Genomic DNA, 21,527 nt, shown 5'->3' with positions numbered 1-21,527 from the left:
GTTTATTGTCATGTAGAAATCACAATACAATGCAGTTAAAAAATGAGACAAAGTTCCTCCAGAATGATATCACAAAAGCACATGACAAAACAGACTACACCAGAAAATCCACATAACGTTTGGTAACCCCCAAATCCAGAGTCTGGAGAGGCTGCTGTGTATTAATATTGCACTACCATCTTAGTGCGTTCTCCAGAAAGGAGCTCCAAACCCACCAGACCAAACAAGACTACCCCGACACACCAAGTCAGGAGACCAACTCTACCACCCAACAAACCAAAAACTAAAGCTACAAGACCTACACAAAACCATGTACAGCAGTTATAATTAACATGTAGTTACAATGGTGCAGACAATACCATAGTTGATTTAGGAAAAACAGACCATGGGCACAGTAAAAATAGTCCAAAGATGTTAAAAGACTACAAGTTCAAAAGAATCCACCACACAGTTTCCACAAGTTCTCAGGGTCCCGATAGACTTGTCATCCCACGCAAGTAGCAGAAGGGAATACCCCCACTATGGACTTCCAAGGTGCCGCTGGACTCAGCCTCGCAGACGCAGCACACAGTGAAAGCGCCCAGACCACAGCGGACTCCGAGACAATCGAGCCTCCAATCGTACCCTCCAGCACACCCTCTCTGAGCACCATCCTCTGCCAAGCGCACTACGATGCCCCCACCCCCGGCAGTGCGACCCCGAGGACTGGGTGTATATCTGTTTGTACCATCTAATTCCATAGTTTCCTACATTTTGGGGCAGGCAAGATACACTGTGTTCTAGAGGGAGAAAACCCACCTCTGGGAGTAGCTTGTAACTCCGAATTTTAGATGGAACAATGATAAAGAGAATAAAACCTGCATTTATATTATCTTACCCCTCTCCCCCAAAGAAGTATAGTTAGTGCTGCAATACAAAAAATACAGCATGTAATTTATATACCACAAGCCCCCATAAAAAGCAATATAACTTTACTAGTAATTTTCACCCTCATGGGAAGAAACCGGAGCAGTCGGAGAAAACCCACGTGGTCACAGTAGCAACCTGAAAGCTTCACAAAGAAGCATCAGGCTTGAAGCTAGGTCAGGGGAACTGTGGGTGGTATTTCTACTAGTTGTGCCACTGTGATGCTGATTGAGGAATAATGGTGCTGTAATTCAAAACTGTTGCCTCTTTATGGGCACCTGAGCTGCATCTGAATCTCCCATCTGATCAGGACTAGATCTAAGGTAGCATTTTTCCCTTGTAGTTTCACTAACATACTACTCAAGAAACACATCACGGATGCATTCTATGAAGTCTTCCTCAAGACTTCCTTGACCAAACTGATTCACCCAATCTATGTGGAAGTTAAAATCGCCCATGACAACTGTCGTTCCGTTCTTACAAGCCTCAGTTACTTCTTGGTTAATCGCCTCTGCCATTGCAATATTTTTATTAGGTGGCCTATAGACAATTCCCACCAGAGATTTTCTTTTTCCCTTTACTATTCTTAATCTCTACCTAAATAATCTCAACATTCTGCTCCGTAGATATTCTATCGTCTCTCACAATCGCCCTGATCTCATCCTTAATTAAGAGTGCCACCCCACCTCCTTCGCCTTCCTGCCTGTCTTTCCCTTACATGATAGCCTTGGATATTTAATTCCCAGTCATCTCACCTTGCAACCAGATTTCTGTAATGGCCACTAAATCATATGCCTTGGTACCTATCTGTACCAGAAGTTCACTCACCTTGTTTCTAATACTATGGGCATTTAGATAAAGTGCCCTTATACTCATTGTCCTTTTAGAATCTAATGACCTATGCGATTTTTGCTTTTTACTTTTATACACTCTGCTCTTACTTTTTTCTACACTATCTCTAGATTTTGTCTCTGCATCACTTCCCTCCTCTTTTCTGTGTGGGTTCCCATCCCCTGCCGTATTAGTTGAAAACCAGGAAGGATGTGCAGTAGTGGGACTGGGTAAGTGCATGGTTGAAAATTCAGAGGGCAGCAGAAATCACAGAGGGGGAATAGCAAGAGAGGCTTTCACTGAACTCACCTTTATAGTTGTGATCTGTTGTGTGCATTTAGGATCTCTACTGTGCGGACAGTGATTGATCTGGGATATTGAAATTCAAATGTCTTGTCACTGGAAGTTACGTTTTGTGGCAGTGTTTGATTTAAGAGGTGAACTTGATGTTTGATACTAAAAATGCCAAAGTGGCTGGAGACCTGAAATTGACATTCCAGCAGCTCAGAGATTGCAGGAATCTGTGGGGATTAGTTCACAGAGAATGAAGAAAGTGTGAATCACATCCAGAGAATGTTATTTATACTGCGTTTTCATATTGCAGAATTAACAGAGATTAAATTGGGTCTAAAATTACAGGCAAGTAAGATGCACACTTCTACTTAGTGAGGACAGTATAGAGGAGCACTTTATGCAAGGCTGGAACAACTATTTGGCTTTTTGTACTTGGACATCAGGGCAATTATGTTATTAGGTACTTAGGTACTCAGTGTGACTTGGTAACCAGTGTGAAGTTGGTGTACCTTCAGTGACCAGTGTGGCTACAATCGTGTAAGCCAGCTGCATTATCGTGGCACAGTAGGTGAGCTGCTGTCTCACACAACCGCACTCGGAATCGATCCTGACCTCCAGTACCGTCTGTTGTGGAACTTGTATATTTTCCCTGCACTTGAGTGGATTTCCTCCAGGCACTCCTGTTTCATCCCAAAAATATGTAGATTGGAAGGCTGGTTGTCCAATGTAAGTTATCCCTAGTCTGTAGGTGAGTGGTGGAATCTGGGCAGTTGATGAGAATGTGGGAAGAACAGAATGTGTTTGGGTGGGAATGGAGTAAAAAAATGGACAGTTGAAGGTTGGCACTCAATGGGCCTGATGGCTTGTTTCTATGCTGCATTTCTCCATTACTCTACATCATTGTCTACATCAAAATAAAGTATGATAATATTGCACCATTGCTTACCTGATCTCTGAAACTTCATGCTCCAAGATAGTCCTCAGCATCCCGTGCCTTCACCCTGCTCCTGACCCTTAGCCTCAATCTGCTCTATTTCTAATCTCACTCTGCTACCCTGCATCCTAATACTCACCTACCATCTCCCTCAAGTCCCCAGATCCTGCCACTGGACACTCAGCTGCAGTACTTGGGCTGGGCTAATTTATGTCTTTTGCTTTTCCCCTGCTTTCCAGTGTGGTTTGCAATCTAAAGCCAGGATCCTTGGCGCCTCATTGTTTCTCCACTGTAATGAGAAGGACAGTGGAGTGTGCCTTCCTGAATTTCTCCCCAACACATCCAAGTGGCTCAGACAACCCTACTGAATGCTGACAATCCCACACAGAATGCTGAAGGTACTTAGCAAATCATGCAGCATTGATGGCAGGGAAGAGACAAATCACATTTTGACTGCAACACTATCTTGATGAGGGGTCTCAGCCCAAAGCACAGACTCTTTAATCCTCTCCTGAGATGCTGTCCGAGCTACTATATTCCTCCAGCATTCTGTGTATGCTATTCAATATTTCCAGCATTTGCAGTATCTTTTGTGTACATGATGTGCAGTCAATCCCAAATCGGTCAAGAATGATTTCAGATCTGTCCTTGAAAAATGGCACTAATGTCAGACTGAGTGAGAGATGGCATCAGATGAGATTGCATCTTGATAATAGGCCTTGATGCTGAGGTAGATTTGAAGAGCTTTGCTTAATTTTTTTTTAATTTTAGGTTCTATCAGTTGCATAGTATCTACTAAGAACTCTGAACAGCAGTAGCCAATTAAGCCAGTGAATTTCTATCCACGTACAATTTCTCAGACTACTAATATACTACTAATTTTGGATCAATAACTGTGACAAAAATCAAGAGAAGCTTCTTCAGATAGGGAACAAGTTGACAGTGGAACCTGCATCTTATGGTTGAGTAAGAATTCTCTTGTCTTGATTAATCAGTCACGTTCTTTGAGATAAATGAATGCTGGCTGCTTTGTGTCTTAATCAGCCTCTAAGTGTTTGAATCTCTGCTGTGGTTGATGCTTTGTTTCAATTTGTCTGCAGTTCACAGTAAGCAATATGCATAATTCCAGATGGAAATGCATCATTAGACATGGTCGAAGTATTCATTTTATTATTACCTTTGTTCCTCTGAAGCAATTAGACATGTCCCAATGTGGGTAAATTAGTTCATTTTATCCTATCTCTGCCTTTTATTCCTTCTTTCCTCCTTCCTTTGTTGTTTCTTTCCTCTCCTTACTTGGTTTGTTTGTTAAACCTTGTTTTATTGGGCATCTCTGGAAATGTGACTTGTTAACCCCTCGCTAACAGCCACTGGACTCTGTGGCGAGAAACCCACCCTTCTCAGGCTTCACATGTCTAGGGTGTATATGACTTTGGTCCTGCCAAATCCCTGAGATTGGGTGTCTCACCCATCCAAACCCCCTTTTTTTTGTGAATCTTGTGCGATTTACTGCCCCCAGAAGGAAATAACAGATTGTTCTATAATTAACCAGTTATTAAATGAAAGAAAGAGAACAACAAAAAGGTCACATTACTGTTAAATAGTCAAATATGCACTTAAGTTGGAGCTCATCTTGAACTTGTCTGGATCCTCGGTCTGCATGAAAGCACACACCTTCCGAATGCCTCTCAAAATCCATCTCGAACAAACGGGTCTTCCTCGGGAGTGTTAGTCCTTCCTCCTTGAAGCCATTCATCTGCACAAGGTACCTGGTGCAACAAGGATGGCATCCTCAGCCATCTTCACTCCTCACTTCTCCCAGCTCCCACCAACAAAGACCTTTAACCCAGCTTTCTCCAGAACCTTCTCCCAATTCCACTGCCCTGATTGGTTGACAACACATTCCTAAGTTGAACAACAAGCTTCTTATCTCAGCACAAATCCAAACAGGCTGAGAGCAGAGCAGACTATTCTTACGGAACTGCTAAAATGAAATACCTACAGCATAGCAGTAAAAATCTTAACAAGGGTGTTACGTTTGCATTAGTATTCATTGTTCAGTCTTTATTGTTTTTCACCATTGACATTCTACTTAGTTGAAAGAAAGTCAGCTGAGGAAATTCATATTGTCTGGTGGTGGTAATGTTGCCATATTTTCACTGCTGTGTAACAGAAGGTAGCTTGCTATTAGATGCCCTATACAGGTTTCTGTATAGATCTGTTTGATTCCTCGGTCCAGCTATGTATGCTCTAAACAGTATTCTCAGTGTTAATTTAATAGCTTATTAGGTCATGAACATATAATGTGAAATGAACAGTCCCTGTGCCATCAATATCTTGTGGAATTATTTCAAATTTCTTTGAGCCCTAATTTGGAGTATTGTGTGCAGTTTTGGTCACCTATCTACTGGAAAGATGTAAATAAGATTGAAAGAGTACAGAGAAAATTTACAGGGATGTTGCCAGTACTGGATGACCTGAATAATAAGGAAAGATTGAACATATTCAGACTATTCCTTGGCACATAGAAGACTGAGAGGAGATTTGATAGAGGTATACAAAATTAAGAGTATAGGTAGGATAAATGCAAGCAGGTTTCTTCCACTAAGGTTGGGAGGGACTACAACCAGAGGTCATGGGTTAAGGGTGAAAGGTGAAAAGTTTAAGGGGAACATGAGGGGAAACTTCTTCACTCAGAGGGTCATGAGAATGTGGAATAAGCTGCCTGCACAAGTAGAACATGTCCACTCAATTTCAGCATTTGAGAGAAGCTTGGACAGGTACAAGGATAGTAGAGGTATGGAGGGCTATGGTCCTAATGCAGGTTGATAAGAGTAGGCAGTTTAAAAGTTTTGGCACAGAATAAATGGGCAGAAGGGCCTGTTTCTGTGCTCCACTTGTCTCTGACTAAAATCTTGTTAAAACTATAAAACTACTATAGATGACGTACATCATGGCATTTCCCTTTTACAAAATATCTATCAACATCATATTGTACAGGACGTATCTGCAATTAGAATCAGAACCTGGTAGCTACAATTAATTTTAATATTTTTTCCTCCTCATTGTTTTACTCTCTTATTTTCTTCTGTAGGAATTGATTTCTTCCCATTTCTGCTTGCTCAAGTCCTTGTTTTTCCAGCAATGAAGACTTTGGCAGGGAACATCAATGGGGTATTTGTGCCATGAGGGAAAGCTCATCACAGCTGGCTCCCAACTTTGTTCTCTAATCCAAAATCATGTACAAATACCTGTTTGTGCTTATTGAAGAGCAGCATGGAGCACAAGATGTAATCAGTGTCCCTATTCTTTATCACTTTGCTAGAGCCGTCCCTGTGGCCTAGCGGGCTAAAAATTCAGTCTTCCTGATCTCTGAGCTACCTCCTTGCCCTCATGCCTTCCTTTCCAACGAACCTTAGAACAGAATCTTCAAGGTATGCTAAAAGGAGAATTTTGTTTTCATCATTAAAGTCCTCTTTTTTTGATCTTTCATACCTTACCTGTCATAGTCGCACTGATGAAAACATATTACCTAACCTTTATTAGTCTAAAAGGATTAAATTTCCCTTGTTTGTTTTGATTTATGCCTGTATTAAATCTTAAAATGACTTATCTGTTCATTATTACCTTGTTTTGTTCTGAGTTCCCCTCAGCACAATCCCAGCAGCTTTCAGAACTATCTGGTTTATCTGGTTTCAGCAATCGCTTTCTAGCTAGCCTCCTTCCCCTCCCCCACCTTTTTTCTGGCGTCTTCCCCCCCTTCCTTCTCAGTACTAAAGAAGGGTCTTGGCCGGAAACGTCAACAGTTTACTTATTTCCATCGATGTTGCCTGACCTGCTGAGATCCTCCAGTATCTGGTGTGTTGCTTCAGAAGTATTGGTCAAAATTTCTGGGCTTGAAGGATTAACTCTGTTTCTCTCTCCACTGATTCTGCATGACCAGCATTTTCTATTTTATTTCAAATTTTGTTAATCTAATTCATTACATAAAAAACATTATTATTGCAGAACACTTTGGGGAATGCAAAAGACCCAGCTTAAACTGGGAGCGCTTTATCAATGTTAGCTTTGCTTGACCCATTTCCCATTCACTGGCAGCACTCTCTTCTCTTTATGGATTCCATCAAGCTGGATTCTGGCAGCTCTGGATCCCAAAGGCTGGTCAGTTGCCGAAGTGAACACGTGAAACTCTGAAAGAAAATTGCAAAAAAAATATACAAAACATAAACAAATGAGACCAGAAATTTTTCAGTCAACCACTTGTGGATAAGTCATTGCCTGTTAATCATTAATGCACAGAGGAATGTAGAGAGAACTTGTGTTAAGTTTTTTTTGTAAGAGATTAGATCAGAATCAGAACTGATTGCCAGCATATGTCATGAAATTTGTTGACTTTGTGCAGCAGTGCAATGTAACATATAATAAAGAGGATAAAATAGGTGAATTACAGTGAGTATATGTATATATATTATATAATAGTTAAATATATAGTGCAAAAATATAAACAATTATTGAGGTAGTGTTCATGGGTTCAAAGTCCATTCAGAAATCTGATGGCAGAGGGGGAGAAGCTGTTCCAGAATCGTTGAGTGTGTGCCTTTAGGCTCCTGTACCTCCTGCATGTCCTGGGTGATAGGGGTCCTTAACGATGCATGCTGCCTTTTTGAGGCATCATTCCTTGAAGATGCCTTGGCTAATGCCCATGATGGAGCTGACTAAGATCACAACTTTCTGCAGCGTATGTCGACCCTGTGCAGTAGTCCTCCCCACCCCCATTCCAAATGGTGATGCAGTCAATTAGAATGATCTCCACGGTATATCTGCAGAAATTCGAGTGTCATACCAAATCTACTCAAACTCGTAATGAAATATAGCCTTCCTTGTAGCTAATGACATTTCCTTTGTTTTGGATCAGGAGACTGATAAATCATTTCTGGGTTGTAGACATTTACATAGCTCCTCAACAATCTTGTCTAGTTTGGTGGAAAATTACTTGTACGGTTAGAAACATGGCACAGAGAGCTGGGAGCTCATTATTGAAATTTAGCAAAAGGCAATCCATGGGACATTGCTAAAACTTGATAACAGTTACAACTACAAAGAAGACACAACTGTGGCTATATTTCATTAGGAATTGAACAAAATAGATATGCCACCAAAGACGCTCACAAAATTCTGCAGATGTATCATTCTAAATGGTTGCATCACCATCTGGTATGGAGGAGCTGCAGCACAGGGTCAGAAAATGCTGCAGAATGTTGTGAGCTCAGCCAGCTCCATCATGGGCGCGAACCTCCCCAGCATCCAGGACACCTTTCAAAGGCAATACCTCAAAAAGGTGGCATCCATCATTAAGGACCCCCATCACCCAGGACGTGCTATCAACCTAGAGGAGGAGCTAGAATCTGAAGTCATGCACTAAGTGTTTCAGGAACAACTTCTCCTCTGCTATCAGATTTCTGAATGGACAATGAACCCATGAGCACTACCTCAGTAATTTTTCTCTTTCTCTTTGCACTAACTTTTTTTAATATATATTGATTGTAATTTTTAGTTTTTATTATTAAGTATCCCAATGTACTGCTTGCCACAAAACAACAAATTTCCAGTGGTATTAATCCTAATTCTGAGAATGCCTTTTTGTATTGAAGTAAAAATATGAATACTTAGCTACCTGCAGGAAGCAAATACTGAATTTAGATGTTGAAATGGTAACTTGGTTGGTGAAAGTAGAGAAATAACTGAAGCAAAGAATATCTAAAGTAAAATACAGTTCACAGCAAAACTACCTTCTCTCCACCTTACTAAATTTATACAAGTCACATTGATATTCTTTTGCCCAGTCCTGACCCTTCTTCAAATAACAAGACATACAAAATGCTGGAGGGACTTGGCAGGTTAGGTCGAATCTATGGAGGGAAATAAACAGTTGATGTTTTGGTGAAATGTCTCGGCCTGAAACATCAACTGTTTATTTCCTTTCCAGAATGCCGTCTGACCTGCTGATTTCCTCCAGCATCCTGTTGCTCAAGATTTCTAGCATCTGCAGAATCTCTTGTATCCCAGATTCGAAAAACACAGAGATGTTAGACCTCCTATGACACCTTATAACCAGTTCTTGTGTTGCCACTGTACTGTTTATATAAAATAAAACTTCAGAATAGTTGAGTGAGGCAGATGTTACCTGAAATTCACACAGTAGTTGGAAATGATACCAACAGGCAGGGATCTGAGATAGTCCCAGTTAGCTTTCTATCACTGTGCTTGCAATCAAATTTTAGTCAGTCTCTTCTGAGGGTGTCCTGTATGTCTTGAGACCAAATTAGTCTTGATTAGATCAAGTAAGAACAATGTAATGTGGTTTTCATTTGGAAGCCAGTTAATCCTAGTTTCATACAGTGGATAACTTTATAAACAGGAAGGTAGAATTGATTTAAAAACTTTTGCACTAAAGTGACACAAAAAACTTAAGTGCAACATACACCCATCCAAGGAGTTGTGTGAAACACTGACAGTGAAGTGTAATTACCAGTTATATTTCAATATTAACTGAAACAAACAATATTGATGATAGGAAGATTTTTACACAAATTAAAATTATGATATAAATATATGATCAAATAATATATTTGAAACATTTTATTCAAGTATTTATTTTTTTCTGCCAGTATAGATGAAGATGCTTTCCTGCATTTATCACAACAACCAAACATAATGGTCCTTATGCAAACGTACCTGCCCACCTTATCAGCACTCCACCTCTCGACTGTATGGACGTGTAGAGTCCATTGTAACTGAAAGATGGATGAGTTACTGTGTCAGTATCAGACAGAGAACTGTAGAACACCTACACTTTAAATTATGCTTTTGACAGTGAACAGTGGGAGCATCGGGGAACTGCTATCTGGTGGAAATTGTGCCATTTATCATGGAATGTCACAGCAAAATAATTCTGTTGCTTTACTCGTGGTAACTTATTTTTGACTATCTGTTTTATATTTCTCCATTGCCTGGTTAAATGCAGTGTATAGTAAAATAACTGATGGTTCTGCAGTACAGCCCAGTGTAATATCTGCTTTTATCTTTCCTTCCCTACCCCAAAAGAGGAAATATTTTCTTTTCACCAGGAGCAATATTGTCATCTTCTTCATTTTGTTGTCCTTGAGAGCATTGTTACTTTTGGATGTCAGCAGCGGAGTATTTTATGTGAGCATTCTAGTTATTTGTCATAATGCAATTAATCTGTTTGCCTTTGTCTGATTTTGTTTTCTCCAGGCTAATGAAACATTTGCTTTTGTTGGCAATGTCACTCACTATGCCAGAGTCTGGCTGAATATTTCCTCTGAAATCCGCACTTTTCTGGAAGAAGGCAAGCTACAGAATCGCATCAGCTGGCTGCAGCAAGTACGTGCTTAATCTGTTTATCATAACTACTTAAATATGCTTCGGCTGACAAGGTTCACTGCTTTCTTGCTACAGTTCTATCAACTGATGACCAGTTTAATCCTTAAATAAGCAAAATGAATAGAAGTTGACACCAATTTATATGCTGCCTAGAAAACCATTCATATTACTGATTAAGACAAGTCACCGGTGTCACTGGAAGCTCAAAGTGAAACTGATACCCTGTTATCAGCAACTAAATGAATCCTTTCACCATCAATAACCCATTCAAAATGAATGGTTGCCTGTTCGACATTAACACGGCTCAGATTTGCCTAATACAACCTTTTTTTAAAAAATTGAGAAGTGAAAACAGTTGACATAGAAGTTTTGCATCAATCCAGCTAAGCATATCAACACTAGCTATTTTTTTAAAAAAACCAGAGTACTTTATGTTGCATCACCTTAAGGAACAAAACTCCAGAAAGTTTCTGAAGGAAAAGAATATTTTCTGTTGAGAATTTAATTTGTGAGATTACTTTTACTTTATTTAGAGATACAATGCAGATTAGGCTCTTTGGCAGCCCTTGGACCTACACCAACCAGCAACCCCTGACAAACACAATTTAATCCTCACCCAATCATGGGATAATTTGCAACAGCCAAATAGCTTACCCTCTAGGTCTTTGGACTGTAGGAGGAAATCGGAGTACCCAGGGAAACCCCATGCATTCCATGGGGAGGACATACAGAAACTCCTTACAGAGGATGCCAGGATTGAACTCAAAATGCCTTGATCTGTAATAGCCCCGTGCTGACCACTGCACCACCGTGGCACCCTTTTCTTTTATAGTATATTTCTTCAATTGTTTCTTTCCTGAACTTGTAGTGGTAGTGACTTCTTGGTTAATGACAATTTAGAGGGTGCCAGCATCTCTCAATACTTTCTCTGATTCCAATTATTAATTATCAAGCCTTGGTAATTAATGTGAATAATTTCTTTGAACATAGGAGCACTGAAGTCTAGCCTTATTGTGTCTTTTCTTTCCTTGATCTGACATGAGCTTACCTGTGTTTGGTGCAGCCACACTTACAGCTATTTCTGACACATTTTAACCACCCTCACCGGTGTCACTGGAAGCTCGGTGAAACTGATACCCTGTTATCAACTTTCACCATCAATAACCCATTCAAAATTAATGGTTGCCTGTTAGACATTAACACGGCTCAGATTTGCTTAATACAACCTTTTTTAAAAAATTGAGAAGTGAAAACAGTGACATAGAAGTTCTCAATTTCATGTTGTCACACTTCCAGGGTATACCCTCAATATAAATAACTCCTCCAGGGAGCCTCTGTCATAAAGACAGTCTTGTGATGCAAAGCATACAATCTACTCCATCTCAGGACTTGTCCAACTTGCATCAATATCAGCAGTTACAAAGTTTTATGGGATCAAATGCTATTATACTTGGAACACTAAATCACAACTGATGTGTTACTATGTAAGTGCTTATAATCAGAATGAGGTTTAATATCACTGGTGTATGTCATGAAACTTGTTGCGTTTAAGTATATATTTAGTAGTGAGGTAGTGTTCATGGATTCAAAGGTTCATTTTATTGTCAGAGTACACATCTACTTCGATATTCTGATATTCGTCTTCTCCAGGTAGCCATAAAATACAGAAGAAAGTATGGAAATCATTCAAACAAAAAGACAACCCCCCCCCCCCCCCGCTGCAAAAGAAGGAAAAAGAAACAAAATTCACAAATCCCGAACCCCGGTCCCGTCCCTCGCAGAATATCAGTCACAATAACATCAAACCTGCAACCTCCTGCCTCATACACAAAAACCAACAGATCGTCCACACAGAAAAACTGATAAAAACATCAGACCCCAACTCCCCAACCCCTCCCTCACAAAAACTAACATATCGCCCATCTGGAACCCCAGCCCGCCAACCGGCAACAAGAAGGAAAACTGAAAGAGAAAGATGTATGACACATGAATCATAGAATTTCAGAAACATTCTCCCATCAGAATAGAGAGTGGCTGCTCAAACTCAGTCCTTCCCTGAAGAGCAACTGCCGACCTGCAGCCTTCCGACCGCAACCGACCCAGCTCCCACCTGCCGTTGACCCTCGGCCTCCATGGTGAGTGACCACTGTCCTCCTCTGCCTTCAGCTTGATGCTTCAGTCTTCATCGATGCTTCGAAAGGGTGTGGATCATGGCCCCATGCTCGTCTCTGGTCTTCTCCTTGAGGCAGCATGTGTTCAATATCCATTCAGAGAATGGATGATAGAGGGGAAGAAGCGATTCCTTATAACATAATGTTCTCCCTGACTCATCAACTATAAAGATTCCTGTGGCATCACAACAAGTAAAACAGGGATTGCTCTAAGTGTTCTGGTCAGCATTTATCACACCACTAGCAAACTACAGAAAATATGTATTTTGTCACTGATTTTATAGGTGTTTGTTCTAGATCGGGTGATCCATGTTTTTAACACTGTACTTCAAAAGTATTTCAATGACTAAAACAACCTTGGTTCAATTTTACATCATGGGGATTTGTACAAATGCAATATTTTCTTTCTGTTTTTATTCATATTTGTAATTACTGTGCAGGCTATGCCTAACGTTTGCATAATTTCCATTTGTTTTGGAAATACTCTTAGGGTCTCTGAGAATATTGTTCCTGCAAAAGAAAGATGAAAACAAGTTCTGTTTATTCCTGGCATAAAAAGATCCATCCTGAAACAGATCTATAGAACTCAAGTTTCCTGACCCAAATGAGGGAAATTTAATTTGTTGTAACTATATTCAGATGTTCCAGATTGTATACATTGGCTTTATACTGTATTTACTGGATATTTCCCTATGGGCAACGTGCTTAATTGGGAGAGATATTGAGATTCATAAGTTCAGCAACCTTTAGGAGGCTCTAGCAGTGAACTGAAGCATGTCACTAAAGCTTTGATAGAAGCCAGCTCGCCGTAAAAATGGAACCATAAATGGAAAATGGAAGAAATCCGTGCTTTTGTGCCAGATCTTCCTGCACGTTTTTTAACATGATGTGACCTATACAATGATGTAATAAGCTGAATTTTGTTTTTCCCAAACCATAGTCTGAAGCATTTCTTAATAATTGAATAAGGTTTACCCAAGAAAGGGAAAACTTTGTGATCCCCGGTGAAGGTAGGAAGGAAAATCTAATCATAAAATGGTTCTGTTTCTCAATATTGTAAAATAAGATTCAAATGGTGAATCATAATGCAGTCTCTGAGTTTAAAAAAGCTAGCAACTTGTCATTGACAGTGGTATTTCCACTTTGAACATTTCTTTCTACTACTTATAGCATGTCCCTAAAATAAGTTTAATTTTGTAATTTATAATTCCTACAGTACCAGTAATGGTCTCACTATTATTCAGCACTTCAACCATTTTACTAAAAGATCCTCAGCCTAGCTCTATACAATAATTCTCAGCTAGTCATTCTGATCTAAGTGTACTTGATTTGGCTCACTAGATCATTGACTCCTAATGTTTGTTCTGCTTCTCTTTATCCCTGTTTTGCTCTGGTGGGTCAGGATCCGTTTCAAAGTATGTATTTGTTTTTGCAAATGGGGTTTGTTTATCCAGTTGCTAGATTATGATTTCAATATTTAAATCATTTTAAGTGTTGTGCATTGGTGTAAATTGGGTGGCATGGTAGTGCAGTAGTTAGCACAGCAACCTGTGTTTAATTCCTGCTGCTGCCTGTAAGGAGTTTGTACATTCTCTCCATGATCATGTGGGTTTCCTCCGGGTAGTCCAGTTTCCTCCCACAGTCCAAAGATGTACCAGTGGAAGGCCAACTTGGTCCTTATAAATAGGGCTAGAGTTAAATTGGGGATTGCTGAACTGCACGGCTCAGAGAGTCAGAAGGGCCGATTCTGTGTGGCATTTATATAAATAAATAAACATATTCAGTGACATCTTCTCTCGAGAATTGTATCTTTCTCTTATTCAACCACTCCAGTGAAGTTTGGGAGTTTCAGATGATAAATACTTAATGTGCTGATAACTTCTAAATCCAGGCACTTCTGACTGACAGTTGAGTCTGCAATCATCTATGACTCTCTTAACATACTAATAATGCCAAGTCCTGTTTGCCAGGGAGTGGTGGAGTTGCTTTCTTCTGCATTGTTGGCTGCTGTCAGTGGCACAGCCAATGTGATTATGGAAAGCAAATTATCATATTGAAGACTACCTTTAGGAAACCATTGCCTTTTACATCAAAGAATAATAACAGAATGAGATTGTTCTCCCTTCTGTTGATCCAGGATGCTCTCAAGCCATCCATGGATCCGTTAATGTAGTAGACATGTCAGATATTTCACTTCATCTCAGAACTAATCATAGTCCTCATTAAGATCAAAAGTAGAGAACTGGAATTTGGAACCATAATTATACTTCAAGAAGCCTGCTGGGATTTGACTGTGTGCCAGTAAATTTCTCACTCAGCAACTGCTTCCTGTTTATGTTAATAAGCTGCATAATTATGATATCAGTTACCACATAATTGTATTTAAGATGTATAATACAATAATCAACATCTAATCAGTTTCCATTCTGCAACTTCTAAAGTCTGCTGGGATGGCTAAATGCAAGGAGTTTCTACTTACTAAAAGTGCCATTTTTTAGAAATATTATCCAGCAAGACAATCTTTAACTTGATTGAAGAAATTTAAGTTGGTAATAACCTGCATATTAAGTGATTGGATTTGGAAAAAGGGGCAGGACAGTGATTGGCCCAATTTAAATATCTACTTTATTTTGGAGTACGGTCTGGAATGTCAGTTTTAAATGTAATTATTTTGTTATAAATTAATAAGTACTTGGAACTGCTTTACTGTCATCCTTCATTCATGTTGAACCAAAACAACAGCAGACCATAAATGAGATAAAACAAGAAAATGCTGAGGTCACCCAGCAAGACAGGAAATATCTGCGACAGAGAAGCAGGATTTATGTTTCAGGCCAGTAAACCTTCATCTGAGCACTTTGCTGAAAGAGCAACAACCTGAAGCTTGAACTTCATCTGCATCTTCATAGATGCTGTCAGCCCCCACACCATCTATATACCTGTTAACAGTGGCTGAAATATTTAGTATAACTTAAACCATCAAGTAGAATTGTAAAAATATAGCAAATGCTGATGAATGAATTTTAAGGACATATTCTTTTTTATTAAGCTTGTGCCAGTTCTAATGAATATCATCAAAATTAAAATAACACTTGAAAGATCCATTTTCTGAGTTGCCTTCCATTTTGAAACATTCACCAACCAAATTTTCTGCTTATGTTCTGCCTTTTTGAAATTAATGTTATCATTTCAGAACCCAGGAACAGGCAAAAGTTGTGTAGTTGTTAGATCTTTCATCAACCAGCGAGATCACAGTTGCTCTGCGACCTACAGTAGCTCCACACACCTGCCTTCTACCCATTATCCTTTTACACCTTTATTTAAAACAAACGTATCACTTTCAGCTTTAAATTGAACCACTGACTTGCACCAATTGCTATTTATGCTGTTTTAAATTTATACAATTCTCTGTGTTAAGTTAATTCTAGAACTATAGAAGTAGGATGTAAGATTTAGTGAGACATCTGTATATCACACATCTGTGCATTTGCTTCTATTAACTTTTGTGTTTTACAGTTTACTTCTGATTTGAAAAGGCGTCCGGAAGTGTTGAATGCCTCTGACAGTGACATAATCAGGAATTTCATCAACAGCAACTTCTCCATGCCTAATTCCAGCACGCTGCTCCAGCAGCTGGATACCATTGATAACGCAGCCTGCGGCTGGATCCAGTTTATGTCCAAGGTCAGAAGACAAGCGGCAGGTTAAACTGCTGGGCTCGTGCTGCACAGAATCATTGATAAAATTTGATTGCTAGATTTATCTGTTGTCACAGGACAATTACCTTTGTCCTATCCATTCCTCCCTAACCTTTTCTGCAACTTAATATTAATTTACATGTCTAATTCTATTGCTGTGTCTTCAGTCTGAAACGTTAATTGTGTTTCTTTCTCTACAGTTGCTGTCTCATCTGCTAACAATTTCCAGGAATATCTGTTTTTATTGCAAAACAGTAAACCTGCTTAATAACAGAACAGATTAATCCAATTATGGCAGCAATTGTAACAAGACTGTAGAGCCAGACAGTAGAAATGAAAATGAGTCATGAGTTAGTTAATTCAATGGTACTTGGAAAATATTAATGTTTATCATAAATCACCAAATGACACATGAATTTCAGATTGTTTACTATATATAGTCTGGACCTGGTAGGCAAGTTAATTTACTGGGGGATCACTTTTGAGCATAACTTAGTACTGTATTTGTCAACATGGAGCAGAGTGCAAGTCTGTAAATCTGTAAATTATGTCAGGAGCAAAAGGTGTTGGAAATGGCAAGAGTGGAGCACCACAGGAGTGGTCTGGGGCAGGTGGCAGAGCAGGAATGCCAGAGGTAAGGGAATGGCATAGGTGAAGACTCACCCAGCCTTGAGACATCAGGCAAGGTGATTTTAATCCAACCAGTTGGTTTGTAGATCATTACTGAATGCCTCTCTGGTGCTTCCCACTCCCTCCCCTCCCCTTGCCTCCTTACCACTCTCAGTCCACAATAGAGACCCATATCAGAATCACTCACATATACCATGAAATTTGTTTTTTTTGTGTGACAGAGGTACAGTGCAAGACATAAAATTACAACAATGCTGTGCAAGTGCCTTGGGCGCTCTAGCTATATACTATATACAATGCCTAAGACATTGTCATGGTACTGTACATCTTTGATAGATTTTAAAATCAGGGTCACAAATTGAATCCTGCTTCAATAACAGGCATGCAATCCCTTCCAGGCAGCACTGATAACTCTTGTGTTTCTTCCTGTTTAATCCTGTGCTGGAGTTAGTATCTTTGCCCACTGAGCTGTTATTCTCCAGAAGGTAGTTGATCTTCACTTTCTCCTCAGGGTGGGCTCAGGATGTGACGTTTGGTACCTGTCTCTGCAATTCTGGACATCCCATTGCAGAAGGGATGTGGAAACTTTGGAAGGAGTGCTGAAGAGTTTTACCAAGGTGCTGCCTGGATTAGAGGAAGGAAAATTTGGACAAACTTGTTTTCTCGGGTGCATTGGAGGCTGAAGGGAGCCCTGATAGAAGTTTATAACCTGTTGAAAGGCATCAAATCTTGACATTCAGAATCTATCCCCGAGGGTAGAAATTTCTAATACAAAGGGTCATGATATTATAAAGTAAGTTTTATATATAGGGAGTGCTGAGTACCTAGAATGGGTGCTGATGGAAGTAGATATGATATTGGCATCTAAGAGGCTGTTAATAGACACATTAGTGGGGAAATTTAGATCATGAGCTTGCAGAAGGGATTTAATTTAACTTAGTACCATGTTGAGCACAGACATTTGAAGGGACTTTTCCGGTGCTGTACTAAGTTCTAAGCTGAGGAGGTTTTAGAAATTGGTCACCGTATTTTTGATACATTTGCTATTCATTACATTAATAATTTTATTCTCTGTTTCTGCAGGTGAGTGTGGACATTTTTAAGGGCTTCCCCAATGAGGAGAGTATAGTGAACTACACCTTAAACCAAGCATATCAAGAAAATGTCACAGTATTTGCCAGTAAGTATTTTATACATGTAGCTTTGCTTATGTTACAATGTCATGGGTTGAAACATGATTGTACCAAACAGTAGATTTTCCCCCCACCTCCCTTCCATAACGTTGTTCATATCAGTATTAAAGTTAGAGTAGCAGACACTTGCCAGTTTAATTTCCAATGTGAGGTTAGTGAAAAAGCTAATGGGAGCTGTTACCACTGGAAGAAGGGCGCTAGTGAGCCAGGATGAAGTTATCTGCAGATTAATCTGTTATGCTCGGTCCTGCATTGCCTTCAGCAGGGGTGGGGATGGAATATAGACCTCACATTCTAAAAAGTTTGCACTGGGTTATGAAGTTTAGTCTCTCAAAAAGGAAATAAAGGGGAAATAGGAGAAACAGCTAAATGAGTAATGGCGTAGTTTTTTTTAATGGGTCACATGGTCTCCTGCACTGTAAGATTGTATAACGTGGAGGCATTTTTTGGCCACCAACTACTCCTTTTAAATATGGCAGTATTTGGATATATTTATTTGAGTATGCTTTGGTCCAGAGTATTTTTCAAGTATTTTCATACCAAACATTGTCTAGTTTTGAGAGAATTATCACAACATTCTCTTCTCCTTTTTGTGTTTTCTGGGTAGCGGGTTTGCTTAGAATGTGCCATTCATTTGAAGTCTCAAGGAGCTGTAGGGTCTTAGGGGCTGCTTCTGACTTCTGCCTTACTGTACAAGCTTGTTGGAATCCACTGTCTTTAATAATTTTTTGACTAGGATGTTAGATGAATTACTTAAAGAAATTAATACTTTAATCACAATTTGTATCTTTTTTTTAACAAACTCATGTATTTTGTCACAGTATGTGATAGTTCATCCCCACTTACTGGCAGAAAGGGCTAAAGCAGATACACACCAGTTTATAAGCTTTCTCATTTTTCATTGGCTGTGTTAGCTTATTACCCATGTGATGTAATTATGCAACCATTAATTGGTTTATTCTTTGAGGAATGTCATGTTACCTCGAGCATAAAGGAGATAGATATTTCAGAAGTGCCATCTGTGTATTTTTGCCTTCTCCATTTTTGCTTTTCATTGAAGCTCTGCTGTGCTTCTCAGCCCTTCACAGTTTACCTAATGTCTGAATCTTTGTTTAAAATTAAGATATTCAATTGTCAAGTGTTAAAACACCTCACCATTCTTGACCCCTGGAAGGATCTGAAAATAAGACATCTAACAAACAGAAGTGCTAGAACAGCACACAGGGACCTCTCAGAAGTGATACGGCCACTAATGTTGACCACTGGGGAATTATAGGCACAGAAAGACAGATTTTCTTTGTACCAATAATAGATTTCAATTGCTTTCAGCAAGGACTGTTTTGACTGATTAAGTATCATTGACCCAGTGGTTGCATTGAGTAAGTTGCCTGGTGTGCAACTGAACTGAGTAATGGGGCTCGGATCTATCCCTTTGCTGAATTAGCTAACTCATAAGTGCTAAATTATGGAAACAGGCCCATCAGTCCATTTTTTCCATGCTAACCATTCCCCCTGCATTTGGACAGTATCCTTCTATGCCTTGGCTACTTGTGACCATCTAAATGCCTCTTAAACTCTATACTTGTATTTCATTTCTGCCACCTCTTCCAGTGACAAATTCCAGATTGCGACCACTCTCTGTAAGAAACTTACCCCTCAGATCCCCTTTAAATCTCATTCTTCTCTTTATCAGTACCCTCTTGATATGAATAACCCCTACCATGGGAAAAAGATTTTGACCATCTATCTTCTCTATTCTTCTTGTAATCATTTTACACTTTTATCTTGTCACCAATCAGCCTCCTTTGGTCCAGAGCAAACAATTTCAGTCTCCCCAGTCTCTCCCCTTAATTAAAATCCTCCAATCCAGGCAATATCCTGATGAATCTCCTCTGCAATTACTCCAGTGCAATCATATGCCATTCAGCTGAACAACTACGCCACTTATTAATCCACCCCCGCACCACTACATAAACATTAACTACTCCTCTTCACAGTTCCTCCGCATACTTCATCCCCCGGTGCACTGCCACTTGACGCTTACACTCCACACCTCATACCCACACTGACACAATCACGGTCCTTCTGTGTCTTCACATGCCCGGCCTCTATGCTGAAGAGTTTCTCTTGCCAAAAGTCACTTTGTCACTACATCATTTCCTGTCAGTAACCCTCTGTAGAAATACTCCAGCACCTAGTGTCACTTTCTGTTCATACAATCAGTCTGTGTGTATAAGCTAACCCTGAGTATATGCAGCCACACTCGACCAGTTATTTGTACATCACAGACAAGAGAAAATCTGCAGACACTGGTAATCCGAGCAACACACACAAAATGCTGGGGGAATTCAGCAGGCCAGGCAGTATCTAGGGAAAAAAAGTACCCGCTGAAGGGTCTCGGCCCTTAACATCGACTGTACTATTTTCCATAGATGCTGCCTGGCCTATGGAGTTACTCCAGCATTTTGCGTGTGTTGCTTGGTTACTTGTACATTGTTGTTTTTATAGGATCACTTTTATATTTATAGTGTTATTATTTGTTTTTATTGATCCCTTTTGCATATTGATTTTTCTTTATGATGTATCAGATCCAGAACAACAGACATATACTGTTACACTCGTATACTAAAAAATAATAATAAGCAATCTTGATTCCTCCTTGTGGTGTACATGATGGTCTTTAAAGCTTCAAAGATGACACCTGTAGAAATTCAACATTACATCTAAAAACTGAGAGGACATTCCTCTTGGTGGATACGCCTGGAGGAAATCTGTTCAAGAGGGAGCTGCGCAACTTGAGATTGACCTGTGCCACAAAGAGCAAGTGGCAGCTGCAAAAGGGGAGACTGAACAACCAGCTGACCCAAGCACTAACCACACCCATGTCTTACGATTGCCACACAGGACCAAAATATGTGAATCTCAGATCAGTCTCTACAGCTACCTGAGGACCCCCAATAGACAACCCCTTAGGAGAACATAATAGTCAACACGAATGATTGCTCAATCTTTACGTAATAGTCTAAGTGGAGTCTAACCAGTGTTTTGTAAAGTTCCAATGTAACGTCTGAACTCTTATATTCTATGCCCCAGCCAATGAACGTAAACATACAAGCACGTGTTGTTTATTGTTGTATGACGTACCCTCCAATCAATCCAATAATAATATTCCAGAAAGTCGAAGAAGTGTACTCAATCCTTTATTAGCAGCTAGCAAATTATACAATCTTGAAGCAGTTAGCGGAACGAAGCGATCAACAAAAGATATGACACCTGGTGTTCCTCAGAACCAAACTGGCCAGAACAAAGCACGAATACTTATTTCCTTCGTTTTTTGCCATGCCCCCGCCCACATGACTAGTTACCATAATAAAATACGCATCACAGAATACGATGCAGATAGAGTACAGATGTATGGCTCCTACACGTACCACATGCTTTCTTCATCATCCTGCTTTCACACGGA

At 39.7% G+C, this 21,527-nt stretch overlaps 1 protein-coding gene and 1 long non-coding RNA gene across 4 annotated transcripts in view; one reads left to right on the top strand and one right to left on the bottom strand.

The window, feature by feature from the left end:
- Window positions 1–21,527, top strand: part of abca2 (ATP-binding cassette, sub-family A (ABC1), member 2) — a 532,256-nt gene that overhangs the window by 335,900 nt on the left and 174,829 nt on the right. For all 3 annotated transcript variants that reach the window (XM_059994306.1, XM_059994305.1, XM_059994307.1), the window contains 3 exons: window positions 10,241–10,369; window positions 16,057–16,224; window positions 17,952–18,048. In XM_059994306.1, coding sequence (XP_059850289.1) covers window positions 10,241–10,369; window positions 16,057–16,224; window positions 17,952–18,048 — 394 coding nt within the window. The remainder of the gene's footprint in view (window positions 1–10,240; window positions 10,370–16,056; window positions 16,225–17,951; window positions 18,049–21,527) is intronic.
- LOC132407578 (uncharacterized) lies at window positions 6,906–11,496 on the bottom strand. The gene is made up of 3 exons (XR_009516523.1): window positions 11,418–11,496; window positions 9,701–9,759; window positions 6,906–7,155 (listed from the first exon to the last, which is right to left on the bottom strand). It is a non-coding gene; the product is annotated as an uncharacterized LOC132407578 (long non-coding RNA).

Source organism: Hypanus sabinus, chromosome 18, assembly GCF_030144855.1.
Source record: "Hypanus sabinus isolate sHypSab1 chromosome 18, sHypSab1.hap1, whole genome shotgun sequence".
Taxonomy (NCBI): domain Eukaryota; kingdom Metazoa; phylum Chordata; class Chondrichthyes; order Myliobatiformes; family Dasyatidae; genus Hypanus; species Hypanus sabinus.
Note: the sequence above shows the minus strand (reverse complement) of the source record. Positions and strands in the feature narration are given on the sequence as shown.